This window comes from Hibiscus syriacus, unplaced genomic scaffold (assembly GCF_006381635.1).
Source record: "Hibiscus syriacus cultivar Baekdansim isolate YM2019G1 unplaced genomic scaffold, ASM638163v2 tig00005465_pilon, whole genome shotgun sequence".
NCBI lineage: Eukaryota > Viridiplantae > Streptophyta > Magnoliopsida > Malvales > Malvaceae > Hibiscus > Hibiscus syriacus.
The window spans coordinates 840,770-850,657 of record NW_024062059.1 but is presented as its reverse complement, the minus strand read 5'-3'; the positions used below and the strand labels follow the sequence as shown (position 1 = coordinate 850,657).

The 9,888-nt window shown below is 33.0% G+C and overlaps 1 protein-coding gene across 1 annotated transcript; it reads right to left on the bottom strand.

The window, feature by feature from the left end:
- Positions 1-446: 446 nt before the first annotated feature.
- LOC120199695 (expansin-B3-like) lies at positions 447-2,492 on the bottom strand. The gene is made up of 4 exons (XM_039200714.1): positions 2,245-2,492; positions 1,790-2,096; positions 1,526-1,655; positions 447-679 (listed from the first exon to the last, which is right to left on the bottom strand). The coding sequence occupies exons 1-4, from the start codon at positions 2,402-2,404 to the stop codon at positions 482-484; spliced, it is 795 nt and encodes a 264-aa protein (XP_039056645.1). The 5' UTR covers positions 2,405-2,492; the 3' UTR covers positions 447-481.
- Between the last annotated feature and the right edge of the window lie 7,396 nt (positions 2,493-9,888).

The following is a 9,888-nucleotide window of genomic DNA, read 5'->3' as shown; positions in this document are numbered from 1 at the left end:
TTGTGGTATACTTTTTTCCACCATACAGGAATAGGGGATTTTTAACGAGGCTCATAATCTAGGTTTATGTGTTATTAATAAAATATTTTTCCCGGAAAAAATACGCTTAGCTCAAGGGAATGGACCAAAAGGTTAAACAAAATTTCAAGAAAATTAAGCAAAACAAAACACAGTAATATCATTCCAACATAGAAGAGGAAACATCTTGCACGAATTGACAACACAAACTACATTCAAACAACAATGCTAAAGGCACTCTCTCCTTCGGAGAGGGCTACATTGATCTATACTATAATCACACTTGCACGCTGCAAATAGTAACTAGAACAAAAACAATTGAAAAATAAAATTAAAGAAAAAGAAAGAGCCCTTGGATGCTATTATGCTGTCCAACGAGCCATTACCTTTTCTTCAAATGAGGAACACTATACGGAGAGCCTTCTGGCTCTGTGTCATGGACCGATTGCTGCATTTTTTTTTATCAGAGTTTGAAGTTGAGGCGAGAGGTGTAAGTCGCTTTCGGCGACCAGTTTCTGGGAATCACTTCCCTTGCTGAGAGTGTTCTTCCTGTTGATAATGTTGTTAGCTTGACCGAGAAGGGCCCTTTCAAGGGTCCCCTGATGATGCACCAAGTTGCTCCCCATACATGGCTCATCTCTAACCACTCATTGGAATTTGCCTTCAATTGCCAACAACATCCTCATCTCAATATCCATTTTTCTTTAAAAAAAAAACTTGCATATCTTTCAAAAAATTACCATTTATGTGTATGTTGTTGGACACGGACACGCGATTTTATATCAAGGGTGGGAACTTAAGAAATGACCAAAAATCTAAATTCATGGACTAATGTAGACTTAAAAATTGGAACTAAAAATTTCCATTATCCTCTGAAGAAAAGACTGAAGAATGTAAGCTTTGGGTGTGGACTGGGGGTCCTGGGGGTCCCTATAATCAATCATCACATGCAGGGGGGAGTCAAGATTCAAGAAAATACTGAAGTAATAGATTGAAGAAAAAAGGTGGGGTTTTTAGCATTTTGCACATTGGAGCCATTTACAGAAAGCAAGGGAACAATGTTTTCTTAATAAAAGTGGCATATATGTTGGACTAATGGGACCTGTTTAAGCAGACAAATCCAACATATCAGGAACAAGACTACCTTTAAACATGGGGTTGATAATATATAATAATGGTGGGACTTTAAAAACATTTGCCATTACCTTTTGGAAGGTATGGACACCACCACATTGATGCTTATATTTTGAACAGCTTTTTTCATGTAAATATGAAAATGCTTTGTGCTTTGAAGGTGCAGTCTTTTAGCCCTAAGAATTTTCCTAAAATCAGTAGTCTTCCTAATTTTCTTAGCCTAATAAAAATTCGAGTACACACTTCGCAAACAATTGCAGGATACTTGAATTCGGATTCTCCAAGGAGATCAACATTATATTTTACCACTGAGACCAGTGTTAAATAGTGAATAAAAACAGTAAAAGTTATGGGAAAAGCGAAGGGGACTTACTTCTCTTATATGCATTGACCCAACATCTCCATCACCATCCTCAAACTCCACCAGAAGAGATAGCCAATAATCAGTGGAGCCTTCATTGACATGGAAGGCAATGTTCTTCCCAGGGTATTTACATGGGGTCCTGTAGTTTTTAACCAGAAAAAATTAAACTTTGGTATTAATTATAGAAAACCAACAAAAACAAAGAAAAATGGGAAAATAGAAGAGACGGTGAAAAGGAAAGGTCCCTGCAAAGCAAAATCCAGAAGCACATACCGTCTGTAAGCAACTGGTAGTTCGCCTCGGTTCCTGAGCTGCGAATTCTCGCCGGTTATAGCCATACGGCCAAAGGCCGCACCACTTAAGTCGAAGTGTGTGCGGCCATTGGCGCAGTACCCGCCGGGACACTCATCGGTTACGATGATGGTGACGGCTCTCCTCGAGCAAATGCTCTTGTCAAGGCATTTCACCTTGAAGCACGCTCCACACCCTTCACCGTTCTTGAACAGCACCGGGCTCACCGCTCCCACTCTGGCCCTCAGCGGCTTCACATCAACTAATGACCCGTACCCGCATGCTCCCCCTACACAATAATATCTTATAAACAGCCCATTATTTCTTTCCAAAAAAGTGAAATTAACCAAAATTTCGAGTTGGTTTGGAAGTCTAGTAGTGTACTAAATAAAGAAACCCCGGTTACAGATCTAAAATAGCCAATGCCGGACACTTACCGTCGCTGCCATCGCCGTCAGGACTGCCATACCAAGTGGCGGTGGCAGGTTGCCAATGTAGGTCCATTTTTTGAGGCGCCGGGACCTGACCAGACACCATAGAACACTGCAACAACGCCAAACAGCATAATGTGACAACCCACCCACAGCGGCGCTGCATTGTGTTAACAGGCGGCGCCACCACTTGTGCAGCCTTAGTCGGTGGAAAAACTGGAGTGGCAATAGTGGAAGCTAGTTTCTGCCGACAGTTTGTGCTAGCATTGAATCTCTGAGTGTCTTGAAGACTGTTAATATTTGGTTAAAGTACATAAAAAGTCAATAAACTATGTTTAAATGATCATTTTGATCACTTAACTTTTAATAGTTACAAAATAATCATTACATTCATCAAACTATTATAAATTGGTCATTATTTTTTATCGAAGATATTCAATTTTTTTGAATAGCATAATAATATCTGTTTAGAGTCTTTCTTAGTTATTGATAATATACACCTATAATTGCAGTTATTCGAACTCAAAACTCCTAGGGAAAATAACAATCCCTTTCATCATTGAAATTGTTTAATGAATCCATCGCAAAAATAGGCCAAACAGAGCAGAAGAAGAAAAAACTATCCATATGTTGTACGCATGAGATTATTCTTTCAAATAAGGTACTTCAAACGGTAACACATGAAAAATGCATAGAGTAGTCAGTGCCTTTTGTATGATCCGATAAAGATGTATAGAACGGTGAGGATCTTCTATAGGGCTGTAAATGAGACGAGACAGATCGCGAGTTACTCGAGATCAATTCGGTTAATGCTCGATAAATGCCTGGATCGAATGAATTCGAGCTCGACTCGAATTCTTAATGAGCCGAAACGAGCTGCTTGATACTTGACTCGAAAAACTCATGAACAGTTCGGAAATATGATATATTAAGATTTTATCTTTTAAAAAATAAACTATTAATAATATTAACATTTATGTGTTGATTTTTAAAAAAAATACAATAAGACTTTTATATATTTAAGATTCAAGTTTAAATTTTAGTTTGAGGTTTTAATCTAGTTAAGTTTTTTTTTCATTTTGAGCCTTTTCGAGCTACTCACAAGTTTTAGTTCAGGATTTCGAATTCGAATCAAACTTAAAAACTTTAAACTCACGAGTTTTCGAATCGAACCGAATTCAACAATACTCGACTCGACTGGTTTACACCCTTAATCTTTTACATTACCTAAGAATGAGCGTACACAGACCATAGGAGTACGAGAAAAACATCAAATCTTTCATGTATTCTCGTAAAGATATTAAGTGATATGACCGTTTTCACCCAACTACCGTTCATTTTATCCTAATTAAAAAGATAATTTTTCATACACCCGTATTTGAAAATTTTTGTCATGGATTCATAATTCAGTAATTTCTGCTATAATCTGTCCTGATATTTTCTTTAATTTGTGTGACAATGGGATCCACTAGGTTTGGATTTATTTACGTTGGTGACACTGTAGCTGCTCGGGTCCACCGGCGGCTAAGGCGTTAATTCCGCGTGATCGAACCCGGAGGGAGCCGGGATGGGACTTTTTTGGCCATTTGGGCATTAAACCGTTAATATCATTGTCGTCATGCGTGAGGGTTTCTTTTACTTCAGAGGGCCATGTGATGGTTAGTCGTTAGGGTCTTTTAGGGTATTTACTGGCGTGGGTTCAAACTACGTCGTATTGACACTACGACGTGCTAAAAGTATTTATTGTAATTTAAAATCTTTTAGGGTCCGTAATTACTTAAATCCAATTATATTAAAAATCGAGTTTAATTAAATTATTAAATAAAAAATAAAACCACTATTAGTGATTTTATCATTTAAAATATTTTATTTTAAAACATCGAAAATTGTACCTAATTATAAGTAAATATGACATTTTTTTACTAAATTGTATTCTTCTTGGGTAAATTATGTGTTTAGTACCTAAACTATAAGTTATTGTCTGTTTTAGCACCTAAACTTTTATTTTTTTTCAAAAACATACTTAACGTTTAGTTTTTGTTTCGTTTTATTTCTTTCCATTAAAAACTTAACGACACTGCATTTTTTATGTGTAGATCACATTTCATCACCCAACTATCTTCTCACTCTTATTTTTGTACTAAAATTTAAAAGAATTCAATTTAACTACTCACTTTTAAATTGCTTCTATTTTAATCACTCTAAATTATTTTATTAATAATTTTTGTGATAAAACATTTTTTTTATTATTTTATTAATATATAATTAAAATAAAAAAATAAAAGTTAGATTGATTAAATTAGGAGTAACTTGATTAAATTTTAAAAAAATAAATTTTAGTGACCAAAATATAAGTGAGAAGATAGTTGAATGATGTAATATACCTATAAAAAGGTGTCACCTGTAAATCACCTGTTAAAAACTTAACGACGATGTACTAAAATGAAATAAAAACTAAACGTTAGTTACAGTCTTGAAAAAATTAAAAGTTTAGGTGTAATTTACCCATAATTATGAAGTACAAAACCAACAAATTGAAAATTTGGAATCCATTCATAGTTAGACCAAAATAGTTATGAATTGATCCCACTTATAGTAATATATATAAATATTGTAATATATTTATTACAATATAATGTATTTTGTTTATTAATTAACAAAGCTAAAAGTAGATGGCCATTCTACGCACTAGCAACAAAGGCAAGACTCATGTGCCCAAATCTTTCTAAAGAGAAAAATTAGGTGACCCTTATTCTCATATGTAATGGTGTAAAAAGGAGGTATGATAGTAAACTACCTCTAAGACCTCCGAATTATGAAATGCCCTCCGTGAGACTCGATCCCACGACCCAAAGTTAAAAGCCTTGTGCTCTACCAACTGAGTTAGATGGTCATTTCCCAAATCTCTCTAAAGAGAAAATTTTGCAAACAAAAAGAGATAATTCTCCTTTTTATACAAAAGATATGGTTTCTATATTACAAAATAAAGATGTAGATTTGACCCGAAATGAGAATAAAGCTGTTTAGCTTGAAAAATGGTAAAATACATCATTTTTTTTTATTAATATGGAGTAAATATAATATAATATTTGTCTAAAAATAATTTTTAACAATTTAATATTGAACGCTCACACCTCTGACATTCTTGATGCTCGAACTCGAAATCTCAAATAATAATAATAATTCTTTTTTCCATTGAGGTCATTCAATTCGTGATTGATAATCGTTACATTGACTGTTGGTGCATTAAAATCAAAGCAGTACGTAACGTAGAGAATAGAAAGCATCATGCATAGAATTAATTAATTAAAAGTTAGTAATGCTCTCAAAAGAATATTTGTTTACATTTCTTAATTAAAGTTAGCAATGTAGATTTAAGAAACGATACCAAAGAAATGTTTGCCAGAAAATAGGGCGCCATTAAAGCTCATCTTTCTGCTATCTATCTTCACTCCTCCATGATGGGTTTCAGCTTTAAACAAAAGCACCCTCATTTGCTTACTTTGTAATGGGGCATGCAGCAAAAATTGGAGCAAATATGTTAATTTAAGTTACCCTTTTACTAAAGAAGGTTTATTTGGTAGTTAAAGCAGTTAATCCCGTTGAAGGATATACCATTTGAATGTGAATCTATTTTCTATCCTTCTTTTTCTCACGAACTTGCTTTTATTATTTTATTGGGTAAATTACATGTTTAGTATCTAAACTACCACATTTTAGATATGAAAACGAACCAAACGTTCAACGAACCGTTCGTGAACTGATCGGCGGGAAGTTTGTTTATTTATTAAACGAAAGAACATGAATAAGATTTTGTGTTTGTTTAATTAAATGAACAAACATGAACAGAGGGTTCGTTCGTTCATATACGTTCGTGAACGTTCGGTAATATGTTCGTTCGTTTATGTTCTTTATGTGCGTTTATTTATGTTTAGTCCAATCTCTCTAAACTCATTTAAAATATTAAAGTCCAATAAGTTTTAATCTGATACCCATAAATATTTTAAAATTTAATTAATTTTAAATACAAATAAAAAAAGCTCAAAATAATTGAATAAAATATAATCCTAAAATTTTTAGGAAAGAAAAAAATATATTTCCATTTATATTCGTTTACGTTCGTTTATGTTCATTTATTGTGTTCATTTACGTTTGTTCGTTTACGTTCGTTTATTGTGTTAATTTTTGTTCGTTTATATCCGTTCGTTTGTGTTCGTTTATCATTTAAATGAACGAACATGAATGAACACGAACAAGCTACATTCCTTAACAAATGAACACAAACAAGAAATTTTTTGTTCGTTTATGTTCATGTTCGTTCGGTTCGTTTATAGGCCTACCACTTTTGTTTCGTTTTAATACCTAAACTTTCAATTTTCTTCAAAACCATACCTAAAGTTTACTTTTTGTTTCATTTTAGTACCATGCCGTTAAAAAATTAAGTACTAAAATGAAACAAAAAAGTTAACAATGGTTACTAAAATGAAACAAAAAGTAAACGCCGGGTACTAAAATGAAAAAAAAGGTAAACATTATGCGATTTTGAAAAATATTTGAAAGTTTATATACTAAAACGAAACAAAAGTGATACTTTAGATACTAAACATGTAGTTTACCCATGTTTCATCGAATGACACATGCTTTCCTATTTCCTGCATCTGTCATACTGTACAACACTCACTTTTATTGGTTCAAGAATTAGTGAGGGAAAGGGAGACTGCCACGTATATTTTTTTATTTTTGGATAAACTGCTCATTTGTAAGTTTTGGTCTATTTTACTACTTAAACTTTCAAAAAATATTAATAATCAAAATCATGCCTAACATTTAGTTATTGTTTCATTTTAGTTCCTGGACCATTATTAACAAATGGGCTGACGAGGCATAACTCCAGTGGACGGACGACTAATCCGAACAGTAGTCCACGAGAGAATGACGAGTTGACCAACATAGTCTATTTTCAGACTCACCGGACGATTGACGAAAAAGATCATAGGAAGAAGAAATCAAAGAGTCTATCATCAATTTAGGGAGATCGAGGCATTTCTCAATGAAACGGAGGTCGGAACCACGTTCACGGGGTCAAAATTGTGCGTACTAGAAAGTTTGGGCTTTGCGACAACTGGTGATTGTAGATGCTCGGTCAACGAGCTCATCCGTTGAGTTTTTAATGGTGCGATACTAAAATTAAAAAAGCTAACAGTTAGATATGGTTTAAAAAATTGAAAGTTTAAGTATTAAAACAAACAAAAACCGATCATTTAAGTACTAAATGCTTAACTTACTCTTTATTTTTCATTAAAAAAGAAAAAAAAATATACATCAAGGATGGACCAAAGGCCCAAGAACACTAGGCCTCGGAGGCCTAAAACTAAAACGGTCCGAAACCTAAACCAACAACACATAATTATCAAGAGTGGTTAAATCATCTAGTTGGTCCATTACTATATGTTGAAGAACAAATTAGTCCTATTATAAAAGTAAATTTAATTAGTGTACATTTAATCTATATTTTTTAAAATATTTATTAAAATAAAGAGAAGGCGGAACGAAATGGAAATAAAAGAAATCATATATGAAATTATAATAAAAGAATAAATATAAAAACTATAAGCAAATTGTTTGGGGTGCTGTTTTGCACTCTTGTGATTTGAGACAGAAATTGTTTTGTTGGCAGGATTCTCTTTGCTGGGTGATAATAAATCTAAAGGTTAAGTCTCTTTTGGTGCATATTCTTAAATTGGTTTGGACTAGTTTTGTGTACTTCATTTGGGAAGAGCGTAATCATAGGTAATTTAGAGGGTTGTCTCGTTCGGCTGATGCAATTGTCAATAGAATTAAGGAGGATGTTAGGATTAAGTTGAATAGATGTTGCATGAACAGGCTGGATGGTGTAAATAGACAATTGTACATTGAATGTGGATTGATCTAGCTGTTTTGTACTGTCAATTGTAGCAGCTTGTCTGTTATTTTTTTTGGATCGAATATAATTTTACTTATAAAAAAAACTATACGCAAATTTTGATTAAATGTATAATGACACGTACATTGTTTTGATAAATTTATTAAAAATTTCGTTAATAAATATTAGGCGGGGCTGCTTTATTCTATTAGACCATTGAAATTCAATCTCGTTTGTTTGTTTGTTTGTTTCACATTTTTCAACTTACATTTAGCATTTCTTTATTGCCTTGTTGACATCAAATTATAGACTTAAAGTTGAGCATGAGCTGTACCAGAGGTTAACTATAAAAGCAAAAAAAATCATATTTTATAGACTAAATTCGATATCAAAGCCTACCTATATATAAAAAATAAAGAATGTTTTCATTTTTAGGTAAAGTACATAAACGGCCCCTCAACTATAGGATACTACTTTATTAAGTCTTTCAACTATTAAAAGTTACAAAATAGTCCTCTGACTATAGAGTGTTACTTTATTGAGTCCCTTGACTATTAAAATTTACAAAATGATCACTCGACTATTTATTTTGTTCCAAACTCATCATTTTTCGTTAAAAAATTGAAGGTATTTTGAGTTGAACGTTAACTTGTTGATTGTGATATGATAACAGGGACATAGCCAGAATTAAATATTGACAGAGACCGATATATTAGACTATTTAAGATAAATATAAAGACTTATTAGGTATTTAAACTCAAAATTCAGCATGAACCAAGTGACCTTAGTGATTAAGGGATTGTTGTTATCCTTGAGTTCCCGAGTTCAAGCACTGTGCATGTAGGGATATGAGCATTCATTGTCAAATAGTTGAAAGTCTTTATACATATACTACCTTGTCATCACCATAAATTTATATATATTCATATAAACTCAAAATTCACAAGACAACTCCTTAATTTGTCTAATATTTAAACTTACAATGATCTAAATTGTAATTAGACAAAAAAATGTGAGAACACTGACTTATCCTTCATTAGTTCGACCCCTACTTGATTAAATATTTAATGAATTTTTTAAAATTTAAATATTTATTTTTTTACATGAACCAAAATACTATTAAACCAAAATTATATCGAATAAGAAAATTTTAACAGGAGCCGAGACCCCCTTGGGCCCTAACAGAGCTCCGTCTCTGTATAATAAAATATGATCCCGACATCTCAAACGACTATCATATCTCAGTCATAATACTAACGTCCAACTTATACAACAATGATTTTTTAATGAAAAATGTCGAATTTAAAACATAATGAATAGTCGGATGATCATTTTATAATTCTTAATAATCGAATAACTTAGTAAAATAACATTATATTGTTGGAAGACTTTTTTAAACTTTAATTATCAATGTACTTAATAAATCATTAACTATAAGCGGGGACCACTTGTGTATTTACCTTGAAATGTATTTTACCAAAAAAAGAAGAAGAATAAATTAGTCAATAAAAATCTCCACGTATCCATCTCCATCCATCCTTATCCCGCAATGTACGTGTTGATTACATTACCAAAGGCATCGAGCAACGGCTCTAGCATCCGCCACGTTTCAGCAGATGCGCTGGTTCCAACGAGGCCTCCGCTCAGCTTAAAAGGTCCAAGAGTTTAGTTCCAGTTCCATTCCATTCCATTCCAGAAGTTTACAGACTAAACGCAACGCAAAGCTTAAAGATTCCATTTCTCTTTTT

Coding starts and splice junctions, on each gene's coding strand:
- LOC120199695 (XM_039200714.1), bottom strand. CDS start 2,404: ATGCAGCGCCGCTGTGGGTGGGTTGTCACATTATGCTGTTTGGCGTTG. Junction 1,656..1,789: donor CTACCAGTTGCTTACAGACG/GTATGTGCTTCT, acceptor TAAAAACTACAG/GACCCCATGTAAATACCCTG. Junction 680..1,525: donor GGTCAATGCATATAAGAGAA/GTAAGTCCCCTT, acceptor TGGCAATTGAAG/GCAAATTCCAATGAGTGGTT.